This window comes from Phalacrocorax aristotelis, chromosome 3, assembly GCF_949628215.1.
Source record: "Phalacrocorax aristotelis chromosome 3, bGulAri2.1, whole genome shotgun sequence".
NCBI lineage: Eukaryota > Metazoa > Chordata > Aves > Suliformes > Phalacrocoracidae > Phalacrocorax > Phalacrocorax aristotelis.
In genome coordinates, this window is record NC_134278.1 from 73,136,295 (window position 1) to 73,149,162 (window position 12,868).

At 36.1% G+C, this 12,868-nt stretch overlaps 1 protein-coding gene across 9 annotated transcripts in view; it reads right to left on the reverse strand.

The window, feature by feature from the left end:
• STXBP5 (syntaxin binding protein 5) overlaps positions 1-12,868 on the reverse strand; it is a 106,009-nt gene that overhangs the window by 4,826 nt on the left and 88,315 nt on the right. For 6 of the 9 annotated variants that reach the window (XM_075087997.1, XM_075087994.1, XM_075087990.1 and 3 more), the window contains 5 exons: positions 10,455-10,505; positions 6,051-6,290; positions 4,213-4,582; positions 1,464-1,629; positions 523-634 (listed from right to left, as the gene is read on the reverse strand). In XM_075087997.1, the coding sequence (XP_074944098.1) occupies positions 523-634; positions 1,464-1,629; positions 4,213-4,582; positions 6,051-6,290; positions 10,455-10,505 (939 nt within the window). The remainder of the gene's footprint in view (positions 1-522; positions 635-1,463; positions 1,630-4,212; positions 4,583-6,050; positions 6,291-10,454; positions 10,506-12,868) is intronic. The other 3 variants (XM_075087996.1, XM_075087995.1, XM_075087991.1) reach the window with 1 other exon arrangement.

Genomic DNA, 12,868 nt, shown 5'->3' on the forward strand with positions numbered 1-12,868 from the left:
CAATAAAACCTGCCAAATCAGACTTTTACCGTCCTATGTTTATAGGACTGAATTGAACTATCACACATTTCTACCCTTGATCTCATTCCTAAGGCATCTCTGCACAAGTCAAATGAGGAAAAAGAACCTAGCAAATGAACTGAGGATGAAGTTTTCATTTTCTCACTGTCCAAAATCGCGTTCTTCAGAACTAGCAATTCTCTGTTTAATAACATGAAGAAAATCATGGTCAGTACCATACAATTCCTAAAGATGAACAAACATAAGATCAGCTGTCCCATTTCTTGTATTATAATCTACTCCTGAATGAGGTAAAGCAGCGTGTGAGAAAACAGTACCAAGCTTTTCTGATCTTTTTGGTAGATATACAACACAAAAGCTATGAAGAAGTAGTTGTCATTCTCTTTTTTTACTTTCCTCTTTGCAGATATAATATTCTATTAACACAGGTAATACACTTCTCAAGGATCACTGTTTCCTTGGGTAGAAATACCAGGAAAATAATGAATACTAAAAACTTACAGAGTTCTTCTCTGTCAAGTGACTGTGCTCCACCTCCAAACAGGCCTTTAAAGAACCCCCTGTTCGGTGCTTCTGGTGTTTCTACAGGAGTGAAGAGCTCACCCAACATTTCCTTTGCAGTGAAGAAGAGACACAACAAGGCATACGTTACTTCACACACAAATTAATGGAATACTCTTTCACTTTAATGATTTATTTTGTGGATTTGAGTTTCAAAATGAATATGTTTTAATAGGCATCTGCCTTTGCAAGGTGAATTAGGAAATGAAAAATAAAAACATTAAGGAATCTGTCCAAACCATCTGTTCTGATAGCTGGAAGTTTATAGCTCATGAAATTCAGTAGCAAAGAAGTGGGTTTGAGTAAAGCTGTATTTGCCCCTCAATAACTTCAGCAACAATCCTGATTTTGTTCCGTTAAAACTGTATCTACAAATACTTATATCCGTGCATGGTATGGAAGTCGAGCTTACAGCCTGCATCTCTGCTATTTCAGTATTCTACACAGCTTCCAAGCTGACGCATGGCTGAGAATCTTTTCAGGCTGTTAATGTGTTAATGTTAATCTGAAACATAATGGCTTCCTGCAAGTATCTTGGGTTAGCATTCCCTGCTTGTGTCAGCACGTGCCTCCACCAGCATCAATCTAACAAGGGAGTTTTGTTAACTGCACATGTTAAACAAGGAAATTTCCTACCGATCAAAAAGGAAATTATGAAAGAAACTGTTTCAAATACAAGAGGATGGATGAACCAGTAAGATTTAAGAGTCAGGGAAGTGATTAATCCTGAATCAGACTCTACAGTGAGGAAAATCAAAGCACGGAAGCCAAAGTGCTCAGCTTTATGACAAACTTAATTACTGTAAGCATCATGAATCCAGAACTGAACCAGCTCACAGTACATCTTTGTCAGAAAATTCATTTTTTTTTTTAATTATTACCTGAAGATTTTCACATGTTTCTTGACTGTAGGTGAGCCTCTGTATTTCCGTCGGTGAGACAAGATAGAGTGCTTGTCCATTATTGGTGAAGCAGAATGTTCTGGCTATCCGCATATTAGTGAGTGGCAGGTAATAGACATCCAACAGTGGCCTTAAACTTGGCAAACTTAAGAAAGAAAATTTAAAAAGTAAATATAGCACAATTGTCTGTTATTGACCAAATGGCTCATTTTTGAACTGCAATATGTTATTTTTCTCTTCGCCATCTGCATAAGTACCACATAAACAGGGTATCATTTAATGCAATTACAAAATCTCAAAACATGAGGTTTTTTTTCAAAGTAGCACCTCAAAAGTGAAATTTAAACATCAGATGCACTTAAAGCATCATTTAAACAATACTCTGAGTATGTAAATCAGATTCACGTAAAGCATTATTCAGTAATTACTAACAAAATGTTTTGATAAGCATTTGCCAAAAGTTCGCAATTAAACATCCTGCCTCTTCTCTCAGGTAAAGAATTTCTCCTTGACTGAAAAGACAAGCCTGAAAGATCTCTCCTCAAGAACACTTGGAAATAAAAGTGGGTGTGCTTTCAACGTAGAATTCAAAGCAGAATTCAGTAGCCTCAATCTTGTGAATTATGTCCACCTTCTTTGACTGCACATTTAAGAGGAACTCCTCAGAGTAAGGTTCGCTTACCTTGTATTTTCTGATTCTGCACATGTAACTGCAGTACTTACTGCATCAAGCTACTGAAGAACAGATACAACACACTCCGGCTGTAACAATATTCTTGCTACCAAACATTCCTCTCCCTCAAAGTAATAGTAAATGCAAGTAAGGACTGACCGAACACCTGATGTCTTGATAAAGAAAACCCAAAATAAACAGCTGTCTCAAAAACATCCTGTGAAATTTTTGTAAAAACATTATTTACACAAGATGTTACCCACAAATGTACCAACCAAACATTGAGCAGCTTCTGCTGCAGATACCATCTGCATAAGACTATTATTTTTGGAACTAAAGAAAGCAGTAAAGGGGCAAGGTGAAGCCAAAAGCAATGAAAAAAAAGATGTAGTAAGTGCAACAGTAAGTGGTGGTGGTGGTTTTTTTTGTATGATACTGATATCTCTAGATTTTAAGCTTGCATTCTACAGATTGTGAATTGTCTCTTAGCAGGAGATTTCATATATGGCAAACAAAAAGCAGGAGAAAGGGTAACATGACTTTGGAGGCAAGTTCTATAGGTAAGAAATAAAAAGCAATATTTTCTTGTAAGCATATCACCCAGAAATGACATTTCTGCCATGCATGTATCTAAAATAAGAATATTCCTAAGAGTTAGTAACAGGGAAGTGCTTTGCTTCAGACAACGGAAGCATAAAACATCCTTACAGCTTCAAGACAAACACAAAAACATTAGATCAGATAGGACAAGCTTGACATCCACGATAGCATTTCCAGAGTATGAAACGGATCTGTGACAGAATCTTAAGTCCTATCTAAACTTCTATCAGTAGATAAGTATTGGGCATCTTGGGTATGGTACAATTCTCTGACAACTTTACACAAACAGCACATTAAGTGCACTTCCCAGCAGCACTTCATGCTTATGAGATGGAGTTAATATTTGGGAGTTCAACTTCCCTACACAATGTAACAATTCAATATTTATAATTTAGCACCTACCTCTATGCAAAGTTCTTTAGAAAACAAAATGAATCCTGAGGAAAACAGAATTTGTTTGAATATATGGTATCTGAACATTATTAAGTTCAGTTTTAATCAGGGGAAGAAAGAGGGCTTGCCCTGCAAGATGAGCAGCATTTTCCAGAGATACTTAGAATATATGTTGGGATATAGATCAATGCAGTTAACAGACTTAACAATCAAAACTTTTTCAAATTTAGTATGCATTAGATCAGGTTTAGTTTTATTCCTAACAACTTCCTGAATAAGTTTTTTTTTTAGTGAATTTCCCAAGCTCAGAGCTTGTTTTAGGAACCTTAAAAGTAACCTTTTAGGAATTTTACTGGCACAATTCCATAATGCCATGTTCCACATTCATCGTAGCATTAGCCAGGACTAAAAGGTAGGTGGAAGAGTATAGATATATGTTGCTGTTCAGAATAAAATAGCATTTGCAAATATTCAAAACAAAGGACGTTAAAATTACATAGGTGACACGTGAGTATATTCAAACATTACTTTTACACATGTTTAAACGCATAACTTAAAACCCTTACTTTAGATGACACATATTCTACAACTGCTCGCAATTAATCTTGCTTTTATAGCCTGAGTCTAAGGCCTTTAAGACATGAGCAAGCTACACAACAAAGAAGTAATCTTGAGGCATGAGTGTGATGTGAACATCTGCACAAAGACATGCAGGGCTGTGGTCATGTACCAGCTGAAGGTCTGACTCCAGGCAGTTTTCTCCAGCACGGAGAAAAGTCACATTTGAGAATCTTCATCAATTCAAGGACCTACATCACATGTTTGGAACTATTTGTTGAATCAGGGTAGCCTGAGCTTAACTGGTAAACTTTTTCATGTGTTAAAGGCATAACTAATAGGAATGCATAATCAAAATTATCCAGGCCCCAGTGTTAGAAGTTCACCAACACTGAGTGAACATAGGTTTTTTTAAAATTCATGTTCTTATGGAAACTTTTTATCTAGTGGAAGACTAGACTATTTGTTCTTTTTATATTTAAGTTACTTTCAAACAGGTCTTACCTAAAAGTCATAATATGTCCATTGGCACAGAAACATGCAAGGCAGATACTGTTACTCAATGACACTACATCTCCACGAAGAACAAAAGAAGTCTCTGTTATGTTTTGCTTATAAATACAGTTCTGGGATGGCAGTGAGATAACTTTTGCTTGCTTTTCTGAACATATCACTGCATATTGGTTTTCACTGATTTCCTGAGAGGAAGAGGGAGACACTGAGACAGGTCGTCGCTTTTTTGATTTATCTTTCTCATCTTTATCTTCAGAAACATTGTGTTCTCTCCAGGGTTCATGTGCTGGTGGGACCAAAGATCCTGTGGTATCCAGAAAAGCCATTCTCAAGATTGCCCCTTTTAGCCTCAGGATGGTGCCTAGCAAAAGAGAAGTTGAGCGCATTTCTAAAACAGTTCTCCTAAATTGTCTTTCAAGCTACAAAATACCTTTTTAAGAAGCTCGCAAAATGAAAACAAGAACTTAGGCTAGCCTCTGTAACAAAACAGATATACAAAAACCTTTGGATGTTTTTCTAAAAGCCAATGAAGCACACACAAGAGCACATACATACTAAAGAAAGTGTTAAACCAGTTTTCAAGGGTTAAGTGTATGCATGGTCTTCCACTAACAGAAATGTGTGTATTTATTAAGAGAGCCAAGCTGGAATGCACATTCGTATTGAAGTTCAGTGTCACAAATGCAACTAATTTCATTCCCTCCTGAGGACTACAAGAGTGTGCTTAGTATCAACAATAAGTGTTATTAGTCAAAGGTGGGCACCTCCTTTTTCTTCAATACAGACAGGTTCAGAAACAAGCGACATGTGAGGTTTTTGTCCGCTGCAGTTCACGTTTTAATCCACTTCTCCCTAGCATCAACTGCAAGAGGAAAAGTCTTCCTTCCCCATTGTTTAAATCACTATCTCTGTAGGCCAGATCTTAAGCTAATTAATTTCTTTATTTCTATTTATTCACATGCAAGTAAAAACATGAGCATTTGCTAAGTACACAAAAAATCATACACATGGCAGTATCTTTTAAGGTTCATGCTGCAGATCCAGTGATTAAACATACTGTCCAGTCTGCAGCCTTGCCTTCATGATCAAATGTTACTAAATCTGAATACTGCTGCCAATACCACACTTGGTAAGCACAAATCAGATATTGTCTAGAGGTCACACTACTCCTAATCGTTATTTCAATCAAATAGCATTGTAACTTGCATGTCCTAATACCATCTCTCTGAGCAAAGTAGAGCAGTGCAGCATGTTCTGCATGAGACATTGGTAGCAGGAAAGCTAAACCTATGCCTAACAGCACATTCAGCAAACTGTACATAATTACAACAAAATCAGTTGCTGTGTATCAGAAAAGCAACATACAAGACCTCTCACAGCAATCTGAAGGAATATTTTATCACTAATATTTAAAGCTAATTGTTCAATATAGCACCTTTAATTTGTATTCCCTTTTCATGATACAGGAAAATGGGAAGTTTCTGACCTCATGATTATCAAAAATATAAATCGAGCATTTGAAATACTCATCTCTGCTACTTCTGTTTAACAATTGCCATGTACTACATTAAAGTTAGAAAACATGCATTTCTAATTAAGCATACATTACACTGGTATTTTTATGTTATATGAGATCCTATCTTCAACTTTGCAACTTAAACTCTGGTAATGAAGTAACCAATCCAGACTGTTAACCTTAGTAGCTAAATCAATGAAGTACATATTAACTTTCAACTAATCCATAATTGAGAAAAACATTTTATTTTAAAAATATGAAGAACAACAATACTTTATCAAAGTATACTTTGGCACATCTGCTTTGTACATACCACTAGGAGAAACAATTACTGGCTGAAGAAGTCTTTGCTCCCCCCCTGGGGGTAAGTTCAGTACAATGACAAGCACTGTACCCAGCGTGGTCCCAACCCACAGGCATGGGGAAGGTGATGTATCAGCCTTTCTTGTGAAAGTCTCACAAAAATGAAGAGCTGAAATTGCCTCGCGTGACTCCTTATCAATGCTAGTTACACTAGAACTCCGGGATCGACTGAAAGAGTTGTCTTTGACATCTGAAAATAAATCAGCATTAATTAAAAGGAATGGCAAAATGCAGGCATTAAGAGAATTAAGATTTTCTGTTTTGTTCTTTAGCATGAGTTATATGCTAACTACCACTCTACTGATTATTATTCCTGTATTCTACCTTTTGGCCCAGTTTTCAACACTATCTTGAACAAAGCGCCAATTGTTTGGTTGGGTTTTTTTTGCAGAAGTTGCCATTAGGTAATTTTCATGAACAATTGTTATGAATATTTCTGTCTTTGTGTGACAGAGACTAACAGTCATCATCAAACAGAACTCCTCCTTTAAAAAAATGTAATTACAAACCTCTCTGCCAATTAGTTCATTCATCAGATTAAAAAAATATTGGCTTCCATAGAACACAGTTTAATAATGTTAATAAGATACAACTATTTTAGTATAAGAACTGCAGTGACATCCAGACAGTATAACATGTAACCTGTAATGGCTCACGATAACATTGACCCGCTTTAGGAAACTATACGGAGGAGGTCTAACAGGTATTTACACAAAGCTGAACTTCGAGTAAGAAAAACCATCACTTGCTACCAAATGCCACCTGGCACTGGTACGCAAAGCTGAAAATTTATGTTCTGAATACTGTATTAAATGGTAGTAAACTTTTCAGAATGTCTTGCTCATTGCTTAGCAAATAAGGTTCTTGTAACAGAGTGAATTCTAATATTAACAAAAGCCTCAAACCAGTAAAACTGCTGCTCCGTTCTAGCTGTGTGCTGCTGTACATGTGGTGATACTTAAAACATCAGCATGTCTGAATTTATCTGTGCGTTCACAAATTAATGCTTCACTTTATCATTGCAAGATTTTAGAACAAGACAACCCTTACTAGTAAAAGCTTGATGCAATTTATATAATGACTTAAAAAATTAAGTTATCATTTTGGATCTTTGGGTAGGGTACAGATGCCATGGGAATCTTTAAGGCAGAATTAAGAACTCAAGAGCAACAGTTAACCACATACTTTCTGGAAGTATCACTACACTAATTTCATTAAATTATTGCAAAACTTTTTACAAAGAATATCTAAAGTCCATTTGAAAAGCATACAAACTAGATTTCAGCTGACTAAATACAGACATCTATTCGACACAAACAGTGAATTTTCTCAGCAGATACTTGTCTTATTCCAACAAGGATACAAAAATTATCGTCTTGCCGAATTTTAGCTAAGTCAAGTGTAAACATGGATTATAAAAAATAACTAGGCCAACCACTCAGATGTTGACATCTTAAGTTTTTACATTTAAAAATATCAAATCCAAAGTAAAACAATCAAAACAATTATTTGTTCTTACAAGTCTTCTAATGACCACAACCTCTTAAGATGCATGTTTCTTCAGGCCTTAATATTTACTAACTTAATGGCTTTTTTAACTCTAACATGGATTAATCAGTCTGAATATAACCATACATTAACTGCAACAGGCATGAAATTAAATGTGCATTTGAGTTGCGTCTGGTTGAATATCTGAAGAGCATGTGTACAAATTCCAGAAGCATTGGAATGGACAGGAAAAACCCCATGAAAATTAACATGCCAGACAATACAGGCATTGTAGAAAGTGGACATTCATTCATTCAGGGAAGAGAACTAGGGGTAAAGCGTTTAACTGCATTAGTGCATGTTATTTATCCTGAAGTCAAGGAAGAATCTATGGTTTGTTAACGGATTAGTTTCAGACGAAAAGGAAAGAACAACAGTGTGATGACCCACTACACAGCACTTCATCAGAAGGATGGAAGGATGAGGCTCTTGAGCCACTAAACCAAAGGATAGGACCTAGTGGCAATGGTACCTTAATAATCTGGTTTACAATATTAAGAAGCAATGGTATAATGCAGACTAGAGTATGTTCAAAGTAACTTCTATTTTAGAAAGGGGAGGAAAAATACAGAAGCACGTACTTTAGATTCTGGGTTGGCTATTTAGGGAAGAAAAGAGGTAGATTGAAAGATCTAAAGGTAGAGAAGTAATTTGAAAGAACGAGATGATGGAAGAGTAGGTTTCAAGAAGCCATGGAAAGAACAGAGACAAAAGTGATAATGAACTTGGAGAAAGGCCTTTCAGCTGCCTCCTAGAGCCAGTAGATCTGGCCACATAAGTGACAAAACCCCACAAGCAAGCTGACAATCTCTGAAGACCACTATGCAAAAGCTATCCCGCTAGGAGAAAAGACAGAAGTAAAATAAAAAAAGATGGTAATTGCTTAAGGAATTTATCTGCAGACCTGAAAACCTGTAAGAATTTTACATAGGACAGAATCAGGCACTTAAGTGCAGATATCCACACACATGCAAAGTCAAGCAAAAACCAGTCAAAAGCTACCGTAATTCGGAAGGTACAGACTATTTTATGAGTATACCAGAAGTGAGGTGACAAAAAATTTCCATTATTTCAGTAGAAAGAACAGCAAATATTAAATGATGTAGAAAATGCTGAAACTCTTTCAGGACCAGAAAATACAGGAAGAATTTCAGCATTCCCTTTTCTCAGTCTTCGTTAAAAAAAGAAAACTTCTAAGTACTTATTGCTATCAAGGAACTCAAAGCAGAACAGTAGAATTAGAATGAACTGAATAATATTTAAGTACAAATGTGGTCCAATTTGTAAAGTATGATAAAATTCACCACAAACTGAAACTATCCCTAAAACCATTAGTAAACATAGTAAGGAAGAACAGACACAGACTGAAAAGAGAAATAAATTTTTTCTGCTCTTTTATGCCAACAAGGCCACAGTTAAACCCTCTAGTTCTGGGCACAAGAGTTTTACAAGGATGAAAAATTCCACATCCAGAGGAGATTAACAGCAGCCATCCTAGATTTAGACAACAAAACCTAAAAAAAGAAGGAACTGAACTTCGTAAGAAAGTTATCTGCGAAAATGAAGACTAGAGATATTATGGCAGCTTTCAACAGCTTAAAAGATGGCTAACAAAAAGACAGGGAGCACTTTTTATCCCTGTTCACTGTGGAACAGACAAGAAAAAGTTAATACGGACGCAAGGAAGATTAAGTTACAGGAAATTTGTCTAACTGACTATAAAACATTGGAACTTTGTCTGGGATTTTTTCTAAAAACTTATTTATTGGAGCTTCATGAATAGATGAGAAGTTAAATTATCAGACATCTGGATCCTTGCCATAGCAATGGATTAAAGGATCTCTGAGGGTTCCTTCCCACTTCACATTTCTGAGTGGAGCAAGCTGTAACTGTAAATTTTAAGTCAGGGTGGTCCAGCTGAGTTTCAGGATGTCCCAGGGCCACGGACTCTCTCCTTGCTGATAGCAGCAGTTGTCAAATACACAGTTCTGCAGCTGCCAGTCTGATCCTGGTCTGTCTTCTGCTGGGGTTGCGGTAGCAATTCTGCTGCAGGAGCGGGAGCGAGCGAGCTGCGGCAGGCAGAAGGCAGCTTTCACATTCAGGCTGCATCTACTGCTGTAGGTCTGCAGCTGTCCCCCACCCCCATCATCTTTAGAAAACAAGGCAGGGGAGCTAGATCTGATCTACAAGCAGTGAAGAGCTAAGAAAAAAATAAATCTACTAATTTGTATGCTTAGTTACTCAATATAATGACCTTTAATACTACAGACTTCATAACTGAACTGCTTCTTATATAAAAAGTTACCATGCTTTTTCTTGAAAAATGAATCCAAACAGCTGCATATTATTGTTATTTAGAGAGAGTGGTCACAATACAATTAATATTTTTAAAATTATGTCCAACTATTTGTTGAGTGGACCTCAACATAACTTGTTGTTCTTAAGATATTTCATTTTTCAATTTAAAATGTATCGGATGGTTCTAAACAGGCAGCAATTTTCCTTATATTACCTGCTTATTCATGCTTTTGCTATCACAGCTCTATTGATAGAGTGACAGATGCCTGAAAATTATGACGAAAGTGTGATAAGCCATGTTCAGGATTTGCAGGCTTACCTTATGATGACAGCAATGACATTTTGGGCCTGAGAGCTCCCAAAAAGAGTGGAATTAAAGTTTTAGTTCTACACTTCAGATATATGCAACAAAGTCGTGACAGTTTACATTATTTAGGACTCTTCCTTTAACATACTTGCATTCTTTAAAACAGTTTTAGTAGAAATAAAACCAACTATGTAAACTTACCTAAATCAGGCTTTAACTCTGTTGGCAAACTTAGCTTCCTGGACATCTTTGCTGAAAAGTGAAGTATATCTTTTTTTTAAAAAGAATAAACATGATTCTGCTGGCCTTTATTTGTTTCTTCCCCAATATTTAATATATCGTTTATTACATTAATTGCAGTACGTAACAGGATTTCTACTAAAGCAAAGCCTCACTTCCACAAAGGAGGGGTGCAAAGTAAAACACAAGATAAAATCCCCAAATACAGCATTTTATGACTTTTGCTAAGCTTCATTTCTCCTCAGGCTTCAGGCATGGATGAATTTTGTTTTGACTCAACCTCAAATTTTACCTCCTCAGACGACAGGACAGAATACAGACTCTTGGCTATTGCAAGAATGTGCACTGAAGTTTCCATAAAGCTAACATCCCATCCCCTCTCTTCTTCTGCCTTACTTCATTATCAAACCCAAGATATTTAAAACAGAAAAGATGAACTCTTATGCTGAAACATTAATGCACATGTGTAAAAAGCTAGTAACCTGAGATGCACTCTGCAACCTTAGAAGAATGAAGATGTTCCAGAGGATAATTATAAAACCAGCAGCATGCAAACACTTGTAGTACTGTCAAACAAAAGATAGTATAATTTTGATAATATTGCTCAAGTAAAAAAATAGCACTTGAACTCATCCCTGACTTGGGAAATTCTCTTTATAGGAATGGAAATCTTGCAGTCCATTTAAAATTCAGCACAATACTAACAAATGCTGCTATAATATAAGTCACTAGTAAACTAGCAGCCATACACCCCTCTTCCATCTTCCAACAACTACTTGAGCAGGAATAATTTTGATGTAGCTTAACTAGTAGACCAGGACTAGACTCTGAATTTATTTCCCAGCCACATGCTTGAATTTTGATATATCATTTAATTCTTCACTATCTTGTATGGGTTATACTTCTCTACCTAAAGTAGATGTTGAGAACAGCTTTGTAATTCTAGGAGTACTTTGTAATTGATACCAGTCATAAGGCAGCTTGAATCTTCCTGTTTCTCTCGGCTAAAAATGGAGTTAATAATTCTAATTATAATTTTAAGAGACATCATTCAGTTTCCTACGTATTCTGAAGAACAGCATGTGATGTAAAGTTACTTCCACTCCTTCAAAACGTGAAATACTTCCCTACATCATCAATTACGCTCATCAATATTGCAAATGCTAGTTATCTGAATAGTTGAACAGCTTTGTTCCTGTCATACATTATAAAAATTTGAGAATGACTCCAGAAATAATTTTCTCATTTCCCTCAATGTTACAAAGTTATGTCCTATTCAAATTAAATTACTTACTCTCAGACTGACATGCTAGTCACTTCAACTTATTTTAGTGCAGGCTGAAACAGAAAACAACATTCTGACTACATGTTTTCTACCCTCATCCTTACATTGTCACTGGCATCTGCCTTAGCTTAATGGTGAGGCCAAAACTCATCTGAAAGTTTCTGCCAAGGACTGTTTTCAACAAGATTAACTCCTGTTTCAGATCAGAGCTCAGCTGTACTAAAAGAAAACCATGACAGAAAACAGAACTTATAACCAGAAGCCCATCTTTTTGCTGTCAGCTTGAACTTATATCAGCTTGAAAAGAGATCTTGAAACCTCATCTAGAATTGTGAATTACAAGATGGGTGTTCCTCATCATAAGGCTTGTTTGCTGTAGTAGACACGTAAATCATAAAAGCTGAAATACTAGACAAAAGCTGAAGTATGCACACAGAAAATTATTTATTTTTGGCTTTTCACAGCTTTTACCGTGTGTGAATACCAGCAATGATTAACTAAGTCACTCTGAAGACCAGAGCAGTCACTTTTGGCTTTTCAAATAGAAGTGTGTAACACAATTTTAACAACTTGGAGAAAACGGATCAAAAAAAAAGAAGATACTAGGTAACAGGTAATAACAAATACAGCCAACTGTGTTGGATTCTAAGGGTCAATCCACAGTTCTAGCTTTTTGTTTCTTAGTGAAACATCAGCTGTGTGAACTAGATAAGGTAAAACAAATTTGTCAGCCATTGTCTACGAGCACCGAACTACGCCTCATTACTAGGACAAGAGGATACCTGAATTGTTAAAAAAGGATGTCATTGCTAGAAATCATGAGTTAGAGTGCCATGCAAAAAAACCGCCCACATTTCAAAACATACATTAATGTGTCAAAAACCTCAATAACTCAAACATAAATAGGGCACAAGAACCTATTTAAGTAGCAGTAGTGCCATCTTGTGTTTAAAGAAAAAAGTGCCTAAAGATGCAAGAAGAAAATAGGAATATTTCACCAGCTAAGCTGTTTTCAACTAACATTACTTAGTATAAAAAAAAGCGTGCTTGTATTCATACCTGGCTTATGGTTTACAATAGTTTTGGAAAA